The following is a 23,774-nucleotide window of genomic DNA, read 5'->3' as shown; positions in this document are numbered from 1 at the left end:
AATAGAAATACGATCAGATAGAAATTAGCTAAATGGAGTGCATGTTAGGAATATCTGGCTCACAATGTAGTGATATTCGAACGGACACAAAAAATCTATTCATAGACATGTAGTAGGATTTCATACTTCTCATAATGGGTTATTTGCAAAATGCTTTTTAAACACAAATATTCTATTAAAGTAAAACAAGAGAGAGCATATGTTTATAATCCCAGTCCTCTAGCTAAATAAACATAAGAAATGTTATGATCTACGTAATTCACAAGATATTGCCCTGTACGTGTCAATGTTATGAACACTATGTCTCATCCTGCTTAATTGTGAAAGACATTGTCCGATGGTCAATACTATATTTACAAAACAATATAAAATATAGCGATAAGTAAAGGTCTTTTTTGACAGTGATTGTTATTAAACAATTTATCATGTCGCTTTCCATAATTTTTTGCTCGTACCATACTTATAGATGAAAGTAACTTACTCCATAAACCCTGATCATGTTCGTATTGAATATGTTTAATTATCTAGTTTTCTCTATCTACTTGTATAATTACGTTTGTGTTTAATTTGCGTGAATGCGCTCGTGCATATATTTTGCGTTTTCAAGTTGTTATTAGAATATATCTCAAAATATCTTTCATTTGTTTAAAATCTGTAATGTTATAAAAAAAATCATTAAAATTTGTTTTTATTTCTGGAACATTTAAGGTTGGCTCAATACGTACAATGAAGATCATAAATAAAAAAATTACGATGCTTGTATCAAGAAATGAAAAAAAACCCTTGTCAATAATGCTGAATAAAACAAACGTAGTTGCTCTGTTTTAAATAGTTTTCTGTCTTATCTGGATATATGTCAGTTACTTTTTTTTTTAGGAATCTATTCATTGCTGAATATCAAACGTAGAGCAGCCAGAGATATTTGAGCTTTTAAAGGCACAGCTGCAGTTTTCATATCCGTTCTTTTAAGTGTGTAAAAAGATACCTTTCTATTCATAAAGTCATAAACTGTGTTTATCTATTAAGTGTATTAATAAAAACGTATGTTCCTCCATGTAAATGTAATCGCATTAGCATCTTACCGATCATTTTTCCTTCTTATATCATTAATTCTACATGTTACTAAACATGTATGTCATCATAATTACTGTATTTGTTTACCTTAACTATTGTGTCTGTATTTATATTGTATGTTTCTCTGTACTTGTATCAAGTGTTTTAGAGAATAAAGTATCTATCTATCTATCTATCTATCTATCTATCTATCTATCTATCTATCTATCTATCTATCTATCTATCTATCTATCTATCTATCTATCTATCTATCTATCTATCTATCTATCTATCTATCTATCTATGAGTATGTTTGTTTTGTTCATGCATCGTTGACAATTTAATGGAATTTGATGCGACTGTCATATAAGTGAGAGGTTTAGCTAGCTATAAAACCAGGTTCAATCCACCATTTTCTACATTAGAAAATGCCTGTACCAAGTCAGGAATATGACAGTTGTTACCCATTCGTTTAATGTGTTTGGACTTTTGATTTTGCCTTTTGATTTTTGATTTTCCTTTTTGAATTTTCCTCGGAGTTCGGTATTTTTGTGTTTTTACCTTCTATCTATCTATCTATCTATCTATCTATCTATCTATCTATCTATCTATCTATCTATCTATCTATCTATCTATCTATCTATCTATCTATCTATCTATCTATCTATCTATCTATCTATCTATCTATCTATCTATCTATCTATCTATCTATCTATCTATCTATCTATCTATCTATCTATCTATCTATCTATCTATCTATCTATCTATCTATCTATCTATCTATCTATCTATCTATCTATCTATCTATCTATCTATCTATCTATCTATCTATCTATCTATCTATCTATCTATCTATCTATCTATCTATCTATCTATCTATCTATCTATCTATCTATCTATCTATCTATCTATCTATGAGTATGTTTGTTTTGTTCATGCATCGTTGACAATTTAATGGAATTTGATGCGACTGTCATATAAGTGAGAGGTTTAGCTAGCTATAAAACCAGGTTCAATCCACCATTTTCTACATTAGAAAATGCCTGTACCAAGTCAGGAATATGACAGTTGTTACCCATTCGTTTAATGTGTTTGGACTTTTGATTTTGCCTTTTGATTTTTGATTTTCCTTTTTGAATTTTCCTCGGAGTTCGGTATTTTTGTGTTTTTACCTTCTATCTATCTATCTATCTATCTATCTATCTATCTATCTATCTATCTATCTATCTATCTATCTATCTATCTATCTATCTATCTATCTATCTATCTATCTATCTATCTATCTATCTATCTATCTATCTATCTATCTATCTATCTATCTATCTATCTATCTATCTATCTATCTATCTATCTATCTATCTATCTATCTATCTATCTATCTATCTATCTATCTATCTATCTATCTATCTATCTATCTATCTATCTATCTATCTATCTATCTATCTATCTATCTATCTATCTATCTATCTATCTATCTATCTATCTATCTATCTATCTATCTATCTATCTATCTATCTATCTATCTATCTATCTATCTATCTATCTATCTATCTATCTATCTATCTATCTATAGATACTAGCTATAAAACCAGGTTCAATCCACCATTTTCTACATTAGAAAATGCCTGTACCAAGTCAGGAATATGACAGTTGTTACCCATTCGTTTAATGTGTTTGGACTTTTGATTTTGCCTTTTGATTTTTGATTTTCCTTTTTGAATTTTCCTCGGAGTTCGGTATTTTTGTGTTTTTACCTTCTATCTATCTATCTATCTATCTATCTATCTATCTATCTATCTATCTATCTATCTATCTATCTATCTATCTATCTATCTATCTATCTATCTATCTATCTATCTATCTATCTATCTATCTATCTATCTATCTATCTATCTATCTATCTATCTATCTATCTATCTATCTATCTATCTATCTATCTATCTATCTATCTATCTATCTATCTATCTATCTATCTATCTATCTATCTATCTATCTATCTATCTATCTATCTATCTATCTATCTATCTATCTATCTATCTATCTATCTATCTATCTATCTATCTATCTATCTATCTATCTATCTATCTATCTATCTATCTATCTATCTATCTATCTATCTATCTATATTTCTATCTATCTATCTATCTATCTATCTATCTATCTATCTATCTATCTATCTATCTATCTATCTATCTATCTATCTATCTATCTATCTATCTATCTATCTATCTATATATCTATCTATCTATCTATCTATCTATCTATCTATCATAAATAACTTAATTAATATAATTTCTTCCTTAATTGTACAGATAATAATCTGCTTTAGATATATTGCATTTCTTAAGATTATGTATTACTAAGTATTGTACGATTTATTGTATATATTTAAAACAGTATCAACATGTTACATTTTGTCCCATAAATTACTAGAACTAAATATATGCATTGTTTTCCATATATACAAGGGCACGTCTGACCTCATTTCGCGTAAGATCAGCTATTTCACGTTGAGAATGTTTGATATATTCGATATCACGTAATGTGTTTATCACTCCCCTTGTGTAGTCTTGATGACTAATGGATATATTTCCCCCTTTTGTTAACAAATAAGTTCTCAATTATCAATGCATAATCATATCATCCAAATATCTTAAAAGTTTGTCTTATAAATGGTTAAATAAAACGTTACAATTTGAGTAGTATAACACAAGTTTATAAAAATTGAAAAATGTAAGGCAGTTCAACACATCATGCGGTACAAATATCTAGACATAGTACTGGTCTCAAAAATTGTCGTGCTTAACCAGTTGAACATTTTAAGAGTAGGTATGCAACGTTACTAATTGAAAATATACCAAAACCGCAGGCGCTCTGGAACAATTTTTTGTGTATTTCCTTCATTTCAGGTTAATTTCTGTTCGAAACAAGTTGAAGTGGTATACCATAATACAGTTTTGACGAGATGTGGTCCTTTAGAGATTTTATGCTTTGGGCTTTTTCATAGTGTTAGTCTTGAGTAAAAAAGTGGATGTTATTTCATAAACCAACTTAAAACAGCTGTTATCGAAAATGGCATTGTTTTGGAATACAGATAAAGAATAGAAAAATATGTATACATATATTTTGATTACAGAATACTTAATCTAAATGATTATAAATGGAACGATTCATGGATATTTAGCTAGATGTATACTATATATTTCTCGATTACATCAACCCCCCTTCTCCGCACCATAACAACAACAACAACATGAAAATCAAAAACAAAAGCGAATCTGTATTAGCATGGGAGCCAAGTTACTAAGCTTAATATATTAAAACATAATCAAAAGTTCATTGCTATACAGTTATAGAAAAGGATTCATGACAGCTCGGACCAAAGACCATGCACTCTTGAAGATAACTTGGCCCACTATTAAAGATAACTCGAACCAGTGAAAAGACAATAAATAACATTTTTAAAGGCAACACTGAAATGGGAAGTCAAATTTATAATGTGGTTTCTTAAATTTGTGAATTCATATTGTCCTGCTTTTCTCTGACTGTTTATTAAGTATTGTAACTTAATCCATTTGGTGTATACTGATTGAAATTGCATTCTAGAAATACTTGATTAGTTGTGTCTTTTGTCTTTTTTATATTTGTTATAGCAATGTAAAAAGTAAAAATAAATTGAATTGGTCATGTAAAATAAGAGATTTATTATGTAATTATGGCTTAAATCATGTCTGGTTGACACAAAAAAGTTTTAAATGTAGATGTTTTTATAGCTGATTTCAAACAGCGTTTTACTAACAGGTTTATATCTGGAGCAATATCTTTTCATGAGGAGTCTTCTAAATATCAGTTTTACGGATACTTATATGACACTCATGGTTGGCAGTTTTATCTTTTACTTAGTAGACCTGTTAATTTTTTAATTAAATCATTGATAAGCAAGTATCGTATACATGCACATAATTTGAACATTGAAACTGGAAGGTTTTTGAATATAAACAGAAATGATAGAATATGTATGTGTGCAACTGTGATTCTGATGAAGATGATTATCATTTTATTTTTGAATGTATTGGATACAAAGATATTCGTATGAAGTATATCAAACCTCATTATTGGCGAAATTCATCAGTATTCAAATTTATACAATTGTTATCTGTTCGTTATATAAAAGAACTTAATAATTTTGGGAAGTATTCATGTATTGCCTAAAAAATCGTAATCTTTGAATGTGCATATCATACTTTTATTAAGATTGTTAAATTACACTAATTAATATCATGCTCCTACATATGTTTTTAATTTTATTCATTCCATATTAATGCATTACCTTACTGTAAGATTTTTTTGTTTACTATATTTAATGTAATATTTATTGTACTTGATACCTATAAGCTCTATTGAATTTGGAATAAAGAATATATATATGTACGTCGATCACTTCCCAACTTTGTTTTAGTTTGATATTATGTAATATTTTTATATTATTGTTCTAGGTTAGGGAAGGGTTCACCAAGAGTTATCAACAGTAGTCAATATTTAGTTTTCCATGACTTTTAATGCATGGATTGCTTTAGCCGTATTTCGCTCATAATTTCGGAATTTTCTGGGTTTTATTTAGCTTTACAACTTCATGTTAGATTTGTCCAGCTATTTTGTCTTTAATAAAAGTGCTAGAGATGAGTCTTATCTAGATGAAACGTGCGTATTGGGTACACATGCAAGGTATGTTTGTTTAATTTCACAGGCACATACACACACATTTACTGGAATATAACCACGTTCCCCTTATATAATGTCAATCGTTTGATTAATTAATATCAAAAAAAAATTGCAAAGTCCCTTTTAAATGTGACAAAATTTTATTGAACTATGTCGAAACTTAGATTGCGTTTGTTCAATTCTAATAATTTCGTGTGAAAAGATTGAACCTAACTTAATGCAAAAAAGTCCTTTGATGTATTGATCCACAAAACTAAATCCCTAATATGTTATCCGTTGAGATAAAAGTTGAAGATACCAGACAGCTATGAATTATTCATCATAGGTGTCACAACCTCTCTTAATCTCTAGTATTTAAATATAAAAACTATTTTTCTATTTCAGAAAGGTTAGATTTCTACTTTGCTGAGGAGGGAATACTATTCAGGTAATCTAGAACGTATTGCTTAACAGTTAATAACAATAGCATACGTTTTATACTTTAAGAAGTAAATCAGAAAATAAGTTGTATTGATTTTGTTTCCTTCATTCAAAACATTGTTCAATATTTCACTAAGAAAAGATAGGACTAGACATCTGTAAATCCAAACATTTTACTGGCAATACTCGAAATCTTACTTGTATTTTATATGATATAGCGGATTTAGGCTTAAAAAGCTGCAGAGAAGAATAAAAACAATTTCGGTAAAAAAAAACTACAGTTCTCTTAAAACATTTTTGAAGATGTCTCGAATAGTTTTTAAAAAAATCAATGTTAAGTACCCAAATGCGTTTATCTATATGAATAACATTAATGTATATATTATATCAGCATTAATTATCAAAAATAATGAGTGAAATGGTCAGAATATATAACTGTAAATGATTCATAATTGCAGTACATGTTGAACACATCCGGTTTTAAGTGCTGTTACGCTATGGATTTGCATGTTGTCAACAATTTGATACGTGATGTATAAAAGCAAACGAAATCATCTAAATCCACTGATATGTCAACAAGGAAACGAGAACTATAGAGGATAACTTTTTACACTAACGAAGACAAATGTAGACCCTAAAACACGTCAAAACGGTTTTATTGAAAAGATAGTTCAGACTGCAAAGATATGTCGTTTAAGGTGGTATGGGTGTCTTTCGCCATCTTGGATTGTAAAAAACAGAGAATCTAAGGTCCATATGTTCTATCAAGTTAGCAAAATTTGATGCAGGAATGCAGATATTTCATGTGAATTTTCATTTAAAAGAACCAATTTGTAAGAATATAACTTATAAATATTAATTATTTTACAAGAGTAGATTATTTTTTTATTTTTTTTTAATATTTTCAAATTGGCATTTTAAGGGGAAGTAACTCTAAAACAGTGAATTTTCTGAAGGACGCTACATGAAATTTTCCTATTTTGTCTATTAGCCGGAAAAAAACGTACCGTGACCCTATCATCTCTTTTGATTTTCTCAAAGCATTGTCTGAAAGCAATCTTTTTCAAATTTATTTTACAATTCTATCATTTTGTTTAGTGTCTATTCACAAAATGGTGTTTTTTCCTGTATAATCCATACAAAAGTTGTCATTTTGTCACAACCTGTAAAGGAGAAAATGCGGGGTGACCTATAATTTTTATGATATTTTTGAACATGTATCAATAGATACTACATTTTGACAAAGTATGAACACATTCTATCATTTCTATTTTAGACTCCCATACCACCTTAATTGTCTTTATTTATCTTATAAAAGGACAAGAATGTATTCTGACATTATTTTTTTTTTACATACATGACAGTTTTAATGTTTAAACAAGAAATACCGCATATCTAGATTCATTTTGGCATATATGCGAAAATGTTAAAGCAAGTATATGAGACAAGTTACAAAAAAATCAAAATGTGTATGTGGAAGCTAAATTTTACCAATTTAAATATCTTTTATTGGGAGGAAAGTAAATGAAGCTAGATGCACCCTGAGGATGCACCTCCTATGTTGTCTGAAATGCGCTATATAATTCATTATTCGGTGTGGATCTAAATTCAGTCCATACATATGCATATAACTATGAGCCTAAATCCGTTCCATACAAATTAGTATCTACAAAGTAGACGTGGCAAATTTTGTTAAAGACGTAAGTACTACTAGACACATGCCGCTATTATCGTAATGTCTGCTTATTGCTATGTCTTATCCAGTCTCAAAGCAAAGACATACGAAAGATACCCGTAAATATGTAGCTGCAATGCATGATAACTATGATGATGCTTGTTCTTATGTCTACGTTCTCAACAGTAAATATTGTTAGCTTAAATGAATAATTCGTTGTTGAAAAGAATACGTCAAAACGGCACAATGCAACAATGTACAGAATAAACTATCGGAATAATTGATACATGTAATTTTAAATGTATTCAACAGATATGCTTCTATCTAAATTGCCACGTAAATTTACAAAGCTAGACGGGACAAATCGAATTATATTAATATTGTTTTCAACCATATCAAAAATGGTAGTAAACTTAGTTATGCTTAGCAATTCGTTTATCTGTATTGAACTTGTTGCTCTGAAATATCATGAACTTAACGCAAACAAAATACCGACAGTCGATATACTTGTTACTTTCTGTATTGTTTTACTGGTATCGCTGTTACAGTTTACAGTTTATCTTAATAATTTTTCTTAGTTAGTACATGGTTAAAATATGCTTGCTGCTTATATATTATTATTTACAACAGTTTCTAGGAAGAGATATGAATATGGATTTTGGAAACAACATATTTGTAGAAATACAAGAGAAACCACAACCCATCAGCAGTCAGATCCAGGAGAAAATTAACCTTTTCAGTCATAACGTAATCATCTATTCACTTTTATTTTTATCATTGTTAAAAAACTAATTATTAGAAACCAATATATCACGCACTAATTAATTGATTGTTACTGGTTGAAAATTTTAGACTACATCTAAGCCGGATTAATAATTTTCGACAGGTATCTTTTTGCTGGGACTATTGGTCCCTGACTTTTCTATAGTTAGCCATCCTGGTACTCGGTCAAGTAAGAGCAACTAAAAGAAGTATAATCAAAAATCTTATCCGTGCATTTTGAGGGGAAAGTTTCTGTTTTCTGATGATTTTGTCGTGTTAAGAAAATATAAAGCAGTTATTTTTTCGTCATAAATTGCATTAATTAAAAGCTTGATTTTACCTTTTTGCATTGCTCTTACTTGACCTAGTACCAGGATGTCCAACCACAGAGAAGATAAACTGTCGAAAAACTATAGACTCCGGAGTATGCAAATGATTTATGTTAAATTCTTTAATAAAGTAGAAAGTTTATTTGAAAAAGTCTTTCTCCCAAAGCTAGAACTTACAATCACTTGAAGACACTGTTACGTAAACTAATATGCTTTACAATCGTATGGCATGTTAGTAATGGCGATGAATGAATCATTTATATTCATTAGGATAACATAAATAATAGTAGTATATCTTTGTACATGAGTTCGTCCTATCTGGATTATGTGTTCATCTGCATATAAACTACATGTAGTAAGATTAAAGCAAATTATTTAGTTAGTGAGCGTCACTGATGAGTCTTTTGTAGACGAAACGCGCGTCTGGCGTACTAAATTATAATCCTAGTACCTTTGTTTAACTATTTATACTATAAACTTCTATAGGAAAAAGCCATTTCTATAGGCGACCTTGGTGATATAATATCGAAACACAAAAAGTGGAAAGAATGTTTACCAAGAGTGAAACCGTTTTATGGTAGGTAATCCTCTCCCTTTCAAAAATTAATAAAAGTCACTATGGTTATAAATACAATTTCTGCAAGGTCTATTAAATGTTTATAAAAAAATCTTGGAATATGATTTAAGTATATAATGATACCTGTATAAATCATGTTTAACCATTATTTTGTTCAAGATGAGACACGAACTTCAAGGTTAAAATTATACATGTGTCAGTATACAAATATCGTAATGGACTGCCTTTACATGTTACCATTCACTTTTTATATTTTATATTGGGATATTGGACATTTTCAAACTCTATGACAAGAGGTGACATACCATTTTTTTCACAATTAATATGAATGACTACGTAGAACAATTAAAACCAGGTAAGCGTAAAAAGAAGGTTAAAAACACTTTTAAAAAAAATCAAGTTTATGAATAATGATACGTGCGGTGTACAAGTAAATTTTTAGCCCCCCCCCCCCAAAAAAAAAAATAATCTCGGTTTATACGTAAATTTTCCCTTCGAAGCGAATGTAGCTTCAAAACATCCTCTCGTTTGAAAAACCATCGATATCAATATTTTTGTTTGTACCTTATATTTATATGTTTACAATGAAAATCCGTTGAAAATTTCAATATATCAGTCGCTTTGTTAACTATTGTCTTAATATAAAAAGAAAAAGAAAAAAAAGCTTTAGTTAAAAAAGTAGAAAACAGCATTTATTATTGATATTATTCAAGATAATAGTTCTGTTTTGCAGCTGTAAAATGTAATGATATTTATCCTGTAATTAGACTGCTAGCAGATATGGGCCTTTCGTTTGACTGTGCAAGTAAGGTAAACATAAAAAATTGATAAATATAAGTATTAAAAAAATATTCATAGAATATTAGTGGAAAGATATTGTATCCTACCACTGACAACGAAGAATACACGATAACTATAAAACTGAATAATTAATGTAAACTACCTATCTATGTCCACTATATTTTATTAGTTTTAAATAAAACTAACCATATCAAGATACGGTATTTTGCGGTATGTAAAGAAAGAAGTAAGACTTACAAATGTAACCGCACACGGGAGAAAATGTATATAATGTGGTAAATGGAAGATTTGTAAAACAATTTTGGAGAAAAAAATCCCGAACATCTTGGTATATTGAAAAGTAAAATCCCAAATATTGAACTCCCGAGAAAAATTCAAAACGGAAAGTCCCTAATCAAATGGTAAAATCAAAGAATAAAACACATCAATTGAATGGACAATAACTGCCATATTCCTGAATTGGTACAGGCATTTTCAAATGTAGAAAATGGTGGATTGAACCTGGGTGTATAGCGCTAAAAACACAACAGTCAACGTACGTACACATACCACCCGCAGAACAAAATCACCCTAAATGAAGCAGTAGACTGTTGAATGTTATGGTTCATAAAGGAGTAGGTCCGGTAAGGATCGATTTTGGCCTCAAATTTCAGTTTCATCTGATGAAAGATTTTGACCACTTTTTAAACACTTAAGTGGTCTATTTCATATAATTCAATTAATTTAAGTGAAAGATTTTAACTTATTTAGTCATTAAAAACGATCCGAGTCAGGCTCAAATATGAAAAATCTACCAATTATGCAAAAAAATGTCACTTTTCAGATGGGTTTTGTTTGAAACAAAAATGGCCGCATCCGTGTTCATCCTCAATCTTTATATATGTTATGTATTATCATTAAATACAACTTCCATTTCAAATATTTTGGATGAACACGAATGCGGCCACTTTCGTTTTACAAGGAAACCGTCTAAAATTTAACTAAAATGCTGGAATTGTGAAGATTTCAGTAATTTAGCATGACTTAATGGTGCTAGTACTCGATATATGTGCATTGTATTGCCAAAAACAGTCCATATTTATGTAGAAGAAACCATTATGCTATCCAATAAATGACTAAAAGTTTACATTTTAACAATTTTGTAAAACTGCTGTATTTAGGGACCAAAAAGGGCTCTTACTGAACCTACTCCTTTAAATATTAATTAGAATCTTTTTTCACAATGCACCAAAGTAAATATAATTTAATCGAAATCTCGGAACTAACGTTCCCGAACCGGAGTGAAATTGGATTTTTTTTGGTTATCCTGATATGTGATTGGTGTTCTATATCAGAAACGTTTTTGTTTCTGTTGACGAAAGTCGTTTAGCTTGGTCAGGGAAATTTGCAAACTAAGGTTTAGACTATTACATAATTATGTATTTAACATGCGCATTTATATTTAATCAAGTCAAGGATAAAGCATTGGATTATGGTACGATAAATCTCTCTGAGACCAGAAACCCATCAAAGCAAATTCGTTCAAACCAATATGGTACAAAATGAACTAAAACAAGATTAAAACACAACCGTTCAGATAAAAGATCATACATTACAATTGTCGGAACGAAAATATTGCAATGAGTAGTGTCATATGTAATATATTATTTAAACAATTACATTGATAGGCTGAGATACAGAAGATTTTAGACCTTGGAGTTGATCCCTCTAGAATTATATATGCCAACACGTCTAAACAACTATCATTTATCAAATATGCTGCTGATAATGGAGTCAATTTGATGACATTCGATTGTGAAGATGAACTAACAAAGATCAAGAAGGAATACCCCCAAGCAAAGTACAATTTTTAAAATAAAGTAGCTTGAAAATAATTATCAATTATATAGTAATTGATACGTATAGTTGTAGAAAAAAGGGAATAGCAATAAAAATCATTGATGACAAGCAATGAGATGAAAACACTAAAAACAATACGTTATAAAATTCATGCGACCTAGGCACTTTTCAACGCCGTTTAAAAAGACTTAAGATCACATGACCACCAAAAAAAACAACGATTTTTTTTATTATAAACACTACAAAAAACCTTTTAAGGTTGAACCTAGGTAGATCAGATTGGTAAGCGGTGTTGATTTTAGATCTAACTGTATCACTTTTGAATTTAAACAGCTGCACATTTCTAGTGTTTGAAAACAAGCACTTTTTAAGAATAGTTACCATTACGAATTCATGGTGTGGTGTCTTCTTTCAAAGCATCAACCATTTTGTGAATAATTCTAAAAGAAAGCACATCTAGACTGTTTGTTGTTATTTGGAGTAAACATGGTAAATACATCATTCTAGATAGATGTGTTATAAAAGTTCAATTGTAACAGCAAAACCGTATAAAAAATAAGTCTCTGTTGGTTTCAAGAGGTGAGAAGTTTAAAAGTAGTTCAGCATGATATTCAATATGACCATAACATCCATTCAGAAAAGGGCATCATCGTAAACACAGAGATCAATTTTTCTATTGTTTTTTGTAATACATTGATTAAGCAAATTCAAAAAGACTCATATTTGATATTTTGGCCGTTTTGCGTGCATTCAATCAATCTTCAATTTTCATTACACATTCAGCAAATGAATACCGAGTTATTTATACCTACAAATATAATATCCTTGATAATTTAATATCGACTATCTTGTAACATGTAAACATGGAATTTATATTGAGAGTTTTCGTCATATCATATATATTGGACTAAAACTGCCTGATTCCTTTCCATAAAATAATTATCTTCATATTAAAGCTTAGTGCTGAGAATCAATCCACAATCGAACAACAAGGTCATTTATCATCTTGGGAGAAAGTTCGGATGTCACCCGTCGACAGCTTTAAAACTGCTACAATTTGCTAAGAAATTAGAATTAAATGTCATCGGTATAAGGTAAGAATGATAAATCTTAGTGTTGTTAACATACTATTGTTGAGGGTCGATCTGCAATAGTGTCTGTTCAATTTATTCACACATTTTTTTTTAAAAGTCAGGACTGAATGTAAATGTTAGGTTGATTCATAGATGTCTTTTGATTGTCTGCGCCAAAAGGGTGTGCAGTCTCGTTTCTTCTTCACAACCTATGACAAAAAGAAGCGGTATCTTAACTTTTAATAATTAAAATTCGTCTTTCTCATAGCAATCAGATGAATGTCACTAGTTTTCAATAGATTTGGTTTGCTTTCTTTGTTTGAAAATATTTCTACATATATTTTCCAATAAAAATATTTGAGTAAATCAAATTCAATTTCGGTTTTTAGCTTTATCGGTTTGCCACGACCTACATTATAGTCAAACATTGTCGTAAAAACAAGCTAATATCATCTTAATGACAGTCGCCTTATGTATTTTACTTTTTAAAAAAATATTCTGCCACAGTTCAACGAAAATTTCATGCTTATAAAGATATCAAGGTATAATTGCTAAATTTAGAGCAATATGCGCTATAAAAGATACCAAGATATGATTATCATTAAGAAAGCACCATAAGTGGCTTTAGAAACAAATAATTATTTTTCGTCCACTTATAAAGTCTGGGGTTTTTTAAAACTAGTTTTCATATTGGAACTGGCTGTTTAGAAGCTGGTGTGTTTGAGGCCGCGATAGAGCAGTCAAGACGTGTATTTGATTTAGGTCTCTCTGTTGGATTTAACATGAACATCATTGACATCGGTGGAGGATTTCCTGGCGAGAAAAATGTGCAGACAAATATTACTTTTGAAGAGGTAAGCCTTGGAATGCGTTTTTCCAGAGATATAGGTACCGTTTTCAGCTGAAAACATAAGCAAAAGTCAACATATAACGAACAAATTCATTCGAGTTCAAAAACACCAAACTTAATTGATGTATATATTTAATAAATTGCATGTACCTTTTATAAATTTATTGTTAAAAGTAAGTAAGTTCAGAAGCACTGCATAGATGCATTATATATTCTGTTTGTGCTATTAAAAACAACATAGTAACGGTATAGTAACCCAATTGAAGGTTACAAATATCAACCAGAAAAAGATATTTCCATTTATAGTAATTTTCGTCAACAAAATTTAGTCAACTTAACTTGATGTGGATTTCGACGGCTTGTCTTATTCGTAATATAAGCGTCGAAAAGCTGGCAACACCAAAACGACAAAAAGTAAAGGCATACCAGGGAAGGGAATTTGCAGAATTTGCATAACAAAGATATCGATACGTTAATAAAATGATTTCATCAATTTGATAACAGCAAATTTCAATTAAACAATGTTCACATTTGAATATTAGAAGCTGAGTACCGGCTACTTGTCTGGTGATACACTTGGTGTCTGACATTCTAGTATAGGTATCGACCCATGCCAGTGTTAGTAATCCACCATATGTGTATATGAACAATCTATGACTTTACTGGGCTGGTAATATTCTCGGGGACAAATAGTCAACAGATATCGACCAATTTTTAGTAATACAATAAAGGTAGAAATTGTACTGCACAAAATTCGCAGTTAATGTCTCAAATTTCTATGTTTAAATGAGAAGATGTGGTATTATTGTCAATGAGACAACTCTCTACGGGAGACCAAATGACACAGAAATTAACAACTATAGGTCACCGTATGGCCTTCAACATAGTCTTGTTTGAAGTTTATACAGCAGCTGTGTGTTTAAATTTCAAGAGCGTTAAGTGGCCTTCTTTTTCATTGTTTTAGTCCTTTAGAAGCAATTAATATAAAGAAAATAATTTATCAGCAATACAAGAAAGAATTTTGATAAAGACCATACGAAAATGTCTATATATAAAATAAAACATAACCGAATAAAATCAAAAAAATTTCCATACCATAAATTTCCTATTTTTTTTCTATTTTTTACTTAAAAGATTTTATTTGAACGTCTATTGCAATTGTTGAGTAAAACATACTGACACTTATTTTGGTGATATGTTTAGCTCTATAAATGTAATGAATTTGATATAACAAGAGGCTCAAAAGAGTCTTTGTCGCTCATCTAGATATATGTTTATAGTTTTTGCCCAAAGCATAACAAGTGTAAAAATCTTCATTTAAGGGCAATTACTACTATAAGAAGACAATTGACTAATCCATCTACTAAACATGTATGCTGATCTATTTGCAGATCTTGTCTTGATGATCAATTTTACCTTTAAAGTTTTTATCTATCTATTAAAGTTATTTAAGTGCAGTACCTCACATTATGCGTTGACCAACGATTTCAGCAATATCAACCTGTTTGTAGATTTTGCCATGTGTACGGTTTTTGCTCTCAAATCCTCTCGTTTTACTACAGCTTTATTAAAATAGACAACATATCCATTCATCTGTTCATGCTTTTATAATTTTCAAGATAATATGAGAAAAAATGAAAAACGTAAACAAAACAGAGAAATTGTTATTTAAAGGACAATCAATCAAATAAGGAGCCGACTGACAAGTAGACCTTGTCTTGCTAATCAGTTGTGTTCCATGAAGTTAATGTCAAGATTTTTCATATATTTAACATTGACTTTTTTTGTTGTGTAAGTGGATGATTAAACAATATGTAAGAAAGTTATGAAATGAAAAGTAGGGGACAGCGGGCACAGTTTCAATTTGCACTACATGAATAATGCTCGAGGATTCTGAATATCTAACCAAAATGAAAAACTTCCTTAAAACACACCTGGCTGTAACATTTTTTGTCGAGCGTGTGGCACTCATACTACATTTAGCAAGTTAATAAACGACCCTTCTATGACAGGACATGGTTGTTTATTTTTACACCTTTTTCTTATCCCAGGCATATATTACCTTAACCGTAGTTGGCACAACTTTTTGGAATTTTAAATCCTCAATGCTCTTCAACTGTTTACTTGTTTGGCTTTATTAATTTTTTGATATGAGCGTCACTGATGAGTCTTATGTAGACGAAACGCGCGTCTGACATACTAGATTATATTCCTGGTACCTTTGATAACTTTAACATTTACTAAAATTCATATGTGTAAACAGTCATAAACTCCATTATCTTCTTGTTCTAAAATGATAAATGAAATAAAATTGAGAATGGAAATGGGGAATTTGTCAAAGAGACAACAACCCGACCAAAATAAAAAAAAAGACAACAGCAGAAGGTCACCAACAGGTCTTCAATGCAGCGAGAAATTCCTGCACCCTGAGGCGTCCTTTAGCTGGCCCATAAACAAATATATACTAGTTCAGTGATAATGAACGCCATATGCGAGTATCATATAAAGACAATTAACATATATTTGAGTTTTACATGATTTAACAAGTACACATATATAAGTTATATTTAACAGCGAACCTTTTTACAGATAGCTGCAGAAGTGAACCTCTCTCTGGATAAATATTTCCCTTGTAATGACGTTCGGATTATAGCTGAGCCCGGACGGAACTATGTTGCTTCAGCGTTCACAATTGCCACCAATATCATAACAAAAAAAATCGTTCCGGATGAAGAAAATGTGTTACCAAGTTAGTTTTATTTATTTATAATTACCATTGTTTACACATTAACACTCAAATCGAGTATTTGCGACTTACTTCACAAAAATTTTCGTCAGTCATGTATACTGCAGTTAACTTTTAACAGTTTAATCGTATAATTTAAGATAAATTAGCCACCGACTTACAAAATCGGTTATATTTCCGACTTACATCTTTTTTTTAATTTGAAAATGACCAAACAAAAGTTGCTTTTGGCGAAATCGATACCAAACGAGGATTATTTGAGGGGATAATTACGTATTTATATAATTTTTGCCTTGTTCGGTTAAAATGCCCCTAGAATATTTAAAAATATTTGATTAAAATAACTATGGCCGGGCGACGTAACAGAAGACGACGATTAAGAAATGAATTGCAAATTTTAAAATAACAATATAGCGCTACTATTACATATCAATTATGCGGAACACAAAAAGTCAACGAGCCATGACTAAGCGTACAGGGCTAAATATTAGCCTTTGATTTGAGATAAACCTATATCAATACAACTGCATATCAAATACACGAACTTAATGTCACATATTTTAATATCGTTAGAGGAAAACTAAGGAAAATAGTAAGTCTATAGAGCATGACTGAACGGGCAGGACCAAACAATCTCCTTGGATATGAAATGTTGCAATGTCATACAACAACACATTTAATATCTACTTACTATAACTGTTTCTATTAAACTGACCTAAACGCAATCAAAAAGATTGTGCCGCGAACGCCTCCATCAGAAGTCCAGTAACATGCGTTACAAAACAAATAAATGATACACCCAACAACCAAATTGTGATTGCATCCTTTACACATTGGAATGGGGAGTTTATCAGTTTGAACAACCACATACTCAGTCATTAATTAAGAAATAATTCCTTCCTGTCATGCTCTTTGCTCACTTGAACATGGATAGTTATTGTATTTGTCGATATTTTACACTGAACAGGACATCGAAGGAATTATTTCGATTCTAAAAGTACAAATATAGTATTTGTTTAGGTCGAGGCGTACATAAATACCTTATAAATGTTCTCATTTCGTCCTCGTGGAGTCTGTACATTACATTTTTATATTCAATAAGTTAAAAAATCTAAAAGCAGGGTAAATAAATGTTTTTGATATACAATATAAATCAAAAGTTTATCATGTTTATGTAAGCTACTAAAGTGTATATTTTTTATTAGCATAATTTACAATGAAAACAAATAGAGAAAATATAAACTGTAAATTCGTGGGCAAGGACGTCGTATAAGAATTAAGGTTTCTATACAGTATAATAACTTTTGCTTTCAGAAGGAGATTTACTTGAACATCCAACAGCACCGAATGAACACCTGAGAATGTACTATGTAAATGAGGGTATATTCGGAAGTTTTCTGACATGTTTGATTGATCCTGGGTGTAATGTACCTTCACACTTTAAAGTGAGCGTTTTTTTAAATATCTATTTAGTGACATATATTGAATATTTTGCAAGAATATTGCATTATAATTTCCAATTAAAGAAACAGAAGTATACCGCTGTCCTATGCCAACACCTCGCCAAAATATACATGTTTCATTTCATATAATTAGTGAGTATACAGAAAAAATCAGATTCAAATAATAAAAATAATTCAAATGATTGCATTTATTTTTACTCCCAGATGAATAAAACACTTCATAGTTAGTGTGCGATCAAAGTGCTTTTCTGGATTTACCGTCATCAAAAACGCTTACACAAAAACATTTGAAAGCCAAAGATGTATAACATATATGTCTCATTGTTCCGAATTACAATTACATGACCTTGGTAACTGTAGGGTTTCCTTTGAGTTTATAATCAAGTCCCTTGTCGAGATGGCAATATTATCATAACCATTAAAATAACAGCAGACGATTACCGGACGTGGCTCTTAATTTGGTTAAGTATTCATAATCACTTAATTTGTTGTCGCCTTATATTAATAAAACAATAACTGAACTTGTTGTCGTGCTTAGCATATCCCCACTCGAGAATAAAAAGCTCACACACAGGCATCCTGAACTTTTGAGATTTTTGTCCATGAGCTAAAGCTCTCTGGAAGTCATCCCAAACAGGTTCACAAACTAATATAATACACTAACGAGTTATCGTTCAAATATATGTTTATGTCTTCTTAGATCTGGCTAATCTAATTACGTGATACACAAATCAAAAACTGTGAAAAGCGTTCATTTTGTGATTCGTTGTCTCTGAATTATATATATGTATTAACCAGTGGACTTTTAATTATTGTAAAGCTGGATACAAATAATTTATCTATTTCCTCAAAGTTAACCCTATTGTCACTAAATCATATGAGTTTTCTAACCAGTGGAATTTTAATCATTGTAAAGCTGGTGTAACACACAGTTTATCTATTTTCCGAAAACTAAAACTAATCATAATTAATTAATTAATGACATACACGCCTGATAAAATACTGAGGAATATAATAAATACTGGAGATCAAAGACTTGTCTATCAGTTCATTCGAAAAATAATTTAAGACTTCTCTCCATTGTTTTAAGGTGGTACCTAACACTACAGGGAGATAACTCTGTCAGCTAAACGTTTTAATTACATTGTGTTGTAAAAGGAATATTAAGCTTCTCAATGTTCAAAATTGGGGGTTGTCAAATTGCTATATAACCAGTGTAATTTTTCTGACAAAACGGTTGGTTAAATTTTTTATTTTTTTTTTATTTTTGTTAAAGTGTCAAAGTAAATATTTTGACAAATTTTTATGAAAATTAAACGAGCCAAATTAATTTTAGTGAAAGTGTTGGGTACCACCTTAAAGCGGTCCGTGGTGCTGATGATCATAAGAAATGTCTTTTGACATAAAAGCACAAGGAAATAACTAACAGCTTATTAAGGAGGCAGGAAGCAGCGCATTTTTATCATTTATCTGTACAGTCGTTACTCGATTATCATTACGATCTACACACAACTTCAGTTAACACTACCCACAAGGGTTGACATGGCAATATTCTGTTTCCTTAAAATTAGATAAAATATTTTTTGGTTTAAACAATGTTGTGAAATAGCTATATTCGATAAAATTAGATGTCTAAATGTGTTTAAAAAGAAGCAATCTATTGTATTTCACTGATATCATTTTTCATTCAAGGACAATCATGAAGAAGTATTATATAACAGTACGATTTGGGGACCAACTTCCACTGCAGTGGATTTAATTATAGACAACATCAAACTCCCCGACCTATCTCCTGGAGATTGGATATACTTCAAAGACATGGGAGCATACTCCTTTACTACAGCAACTAATTTCAACAGTATGCCAAGAGTCGAGGAGTACTTCATATGTGAAAGGAAACTATGGTAAATTGTCTTTCTTAACAACTATCTCTGTTTTTATTTGTTTTCATTTAATTTTTGATGTAACACGTCTTCTTATTGGCTGAAAGTGTTTTATCTATTGGCCCATAGACATAAAATTTGTCATGTGACCGTGACGTCATCAACGTTATTTTCATGATTTACTCCTGTTTAGAATTAGATGAGCGGTTTATTTTAAAGTGTGCATCACATTTTTGGTGTTATATCGCCATAGACAGAAAAAAATATTCAAGGAATTCCTTACAGAAAATATACATATAGAGGTTAACAGTCACTGTAAAAAAAACCGGCTCTTAAACAATATAAAGGGGGAAATTATTATTTACAAAGGAAAAACAGAATAAACAATAGCTTGCAAAAAAGAATAAATTCAAGTTATTATGGCATTGTAGTGGGGACTTAAGGTAGCACTACCATCTTAAAATGTTTTAAGTGAAATTTTCTTTTTATAACATTATTTAAAAGTATTTCGGAATTTGATTATTTTTTTAAATCCATTATCATGTCACAACAGGAAGTAAATACATACCTATATTAATTTAATAAAAGCACATGATAATTACTGTATTATTTACTTAGTATATGACTACTTATGACAGAAGCTTATCTTTCAGTTATACACCCTACTCAGCATATGAAGGCTTATGGAAGTAGCTAATTTTTCAATTACACTCTGAACCTTGTATATAAGTGCTTATGGGAGCAGCTAATACTTCAAATAACTGTTATTCCAATCGTCCCGCTGTAACTCTCTCACCATTAAATAAATAAGGTGCTATTACCTTATTATGATGTTATCAAAAGTATTTTATATAACTAGTGCGGTAAAAAAGCAAATCTAAAAAGATTTAGAGGAGAAAAAACTAAAACGAAGAAATATATGAGTCAATTGGTAAGAGTAGCCTTGGAAAACATCATCACATTGATAAGGTCTGAATTTACACACGTATGAGCACCTTCAAACAATTGTTGTTAGATCATTTGTGGCAATGCGTTCATTTTTGAATTTTATTTGGCCTTCCAACTGTTTCGACTAAACACAATTCTGTTGCTCCAGTTTGTATGCCAGGAATCTTTGATAAGTTTTTATAATGTGTAAAATAAACCACACTCGATTGACATGCTTACAATTATTTGTTTGTGAAGAACAAATAAAAATATGTTTCAACCAATGTCAATTGCACGATGTATATATATATTCACACTTTTATTGAAATTGTTATTGAAACGGAACATAGTACATGCTTCGTGTGGATAAATAATAAATCTGAAAAGTCACAATTGTATTATACTCTAAAAGATTGATATCCTTACAATACCTTCTAATGTATATTCTTCATAGTTGTTTCTGCATAACCTTTTGGAGCACCAGAGATCACCCCCACTTTTTTGTAGAGTCCTTAAGTGTCTATGTGATATTTTGTAGACTTGCTTCTTTTCTTTCCTCTTTTTTGTCATTGTTTGCTATGGTGCTGTTTTTTTCCATTCTACAAATTAGGTTTGAACATGTTGAATGTTCCTTAAATATTTTCCGCTTTTTTTTATTCAAAATTTGATTGTTAGTAAATCAAGAAGGAAAAACACGATTAATGGTAAATCTTTTTTTTTTTTCCTCAATCTACTAAAATATATACACAGTAAATTATTCTAATAATTAGATCTATAAAGATGAACTAATTGAATTAACAATGTTATAGATTTATTTCTTGTTTTTCTTGTACTTTATTATTATTTTTTTTTGTATTTTACTAGAAATTGATATAGTCCTATTTTTATTGCTCTTCTGCTATTTTTCTTCCCTATTTTTATATGCGACTTTCACATCATTGAACATAAAAAAAGGGTGCTTGATTTAAAAAAAAAATATTATTGATTTTATCAACATGATCAAGGGGAATTGAAGAAGGGACATCCCGTAAAATTTGTCCTTTTCTAAAATTACTGTAGGAATTTTATTTGTTGAACATCCTCTCCCACCCTTGTAGAACGTTTGTATAGTCAACACATTGTATGCCAATGTTATTATTTGAAGATTTTCAAACAAACTACTAGGCAATAACAGAAATAAAAGAAGTACTACAAAAATTTCCAATAAAATTGATGATTTATTTTTTATTCTTTTTCAGGGAACAAGTATATCAACATGATCAATGTTGACTTCTGTCTTGTTATACCAGAGCACAAAATGAATATAAAAAAACTTCGTATATGACGAACTGTAACATTTGGACTAATAACAGCTTAATGAGACTGAAAATACTATTTTCTATTAGAAGTGGGACATTTAAAAACATATCGTATCCGTATCTGATATGTTGACGTATCTAAACGTATATATTGCTGATAATTTATCATCGATTATTTACGTGCAATACTATAGTAATCCAGAGCAGGGAAAGTTAATGGGGGTAAATGAAAGGGCGATGCAAATTTTCTATCTCTTAATTTTTAATATATAAATTGTTTGTTGAATAATTGTTTATCTCATGTACTATCTGTGTTAACATACATGCTTCTTGTATATCAAAAACTAGACTTAATTATATGTATAGCCCTAAACGTAATGTTTCTACTTTATTTACAATACAATAATAAAAATATCACATGGACGACAACAGAAACTAACATTTACACACATATAACAATTTTCGTGTCAACCAATATACTTATATCACAGTTTGGGAACGAAACTGTACGGTTTTCTAATAATTTGGTAATTCGGGAGACTGTCAAGCGGTGCTCCGACATTCGAAAAATAACAAGTTGCTTGATGGAAACTTTGACGAGCTCTTATGTTCCTATATAACGTTTCTGCTTTAAGTTTTGATAGCTAAAACATTCTTTATGTAAATATGAACCAATAAATTAATAAGAAAGATATATGCATCGAAACGTTTTCCTTAGAATGGTGGAGCTCCGTGTAAAACAATCAAAATGGTCACACAACAGCGATCAAAATTGTCAAATAAACATCGAAAAATCAATGTTTGCTACCTGAATTTTCACATGTACCTTTTCTGATATATAGTCTTACCTGTCTGAAAGTTTCAAAGCCATTGTCCCAGTAGAAATCCAAATATATGCATTTTCTCCAAGTCGGATATTTTTATTGACTGTACAATCGCTCGCAAGTTGACTGTAATATCACTCGGAGCCTTCCTGTACAATCACTCGGAGCTTTTCTTTTCATCGTTTGGCCAACTAGACTACTCCGAAAGGAGGGAAACCTACTTAACCTTTCTTATGACTTCACGGTCCAGCTAGCAAGCAAGCTAGTCAATGCATTTTGCTGTAATAGTTTCTAGTGGCATATGACTAATTATAACTCTTAAGTAGATAATGCTAAACTTCTTCTGCCACATTCATGATCAGTGTATGTTTTCCATGATACTTATGTCATCTAAATATTTATTAAAACTACTGCAATCCAATACAATATATGTCTGGTATGATTTCTCTCTCCTTTTTCTGTTACGATTTTTGGTATTGTTATCGATTTTAGTTTTAACCGAAATTACACACTCAAAAGTGTTAATGATTTT

The 23,774-nt window shown here is 30.3% G+C and overlaps 1 protein-coding gene across 1 annotated transcript; it reads left to right on the top strand.

Moving 5' to 3' along the window:
• The first annotated feature begins 8,521 nt into the window (after window positions 1-8,521).
• Window positions 8,522-22,389, top strand: LOC134699379 (ornithine decarboxylase-like). The gene is made up of 10 exons (XM_063560981.1): window positions 8,522-8,617; window positions 9,448-9,538; window positions 10,272-10,348; window positions 12,007-12,179; window positions 13,135-13,272; window positions 13,934-14,105; window positions 16,691-16,850; window positions 18,162-18,292; window positions 20,003-20,214; window positions 22,359-22,389. The coding sequence occupies exons 1-10, from the start codon at window positions 8,522-8,524 to the stop codon at window positions 22,387-22,389; spliced, it is 1,281 nt and encodes a 426-aa protein (XP_063417051.1).
• Window positions 22,390-23,774: the final 1,385 nt, after the last annotated feature.

Source organism: Mytilus trossulus, unplaced genomic scaffold (assembly GCF_036588685.1).
Source record: "Mytilus trossulus isolate FHL-02 unplaced genomic scaffold, PNRI_Mtr1.1.1.hap1 h1tg000050l__unscaffolded, whole genome shotgun sequence".
Classification (NCBI taxonomy): Eukaryota; Metazoa; Mollusca; class Bivalvia; order Mytilida; family Mytilidae; genus Mytilus; species Mytilus trossulus.
The sequence above is the reverse complement of the archived record's forward strand: the minus strand, read 5'-3'. Positions and strand labels throughout refer to the sequence as shown.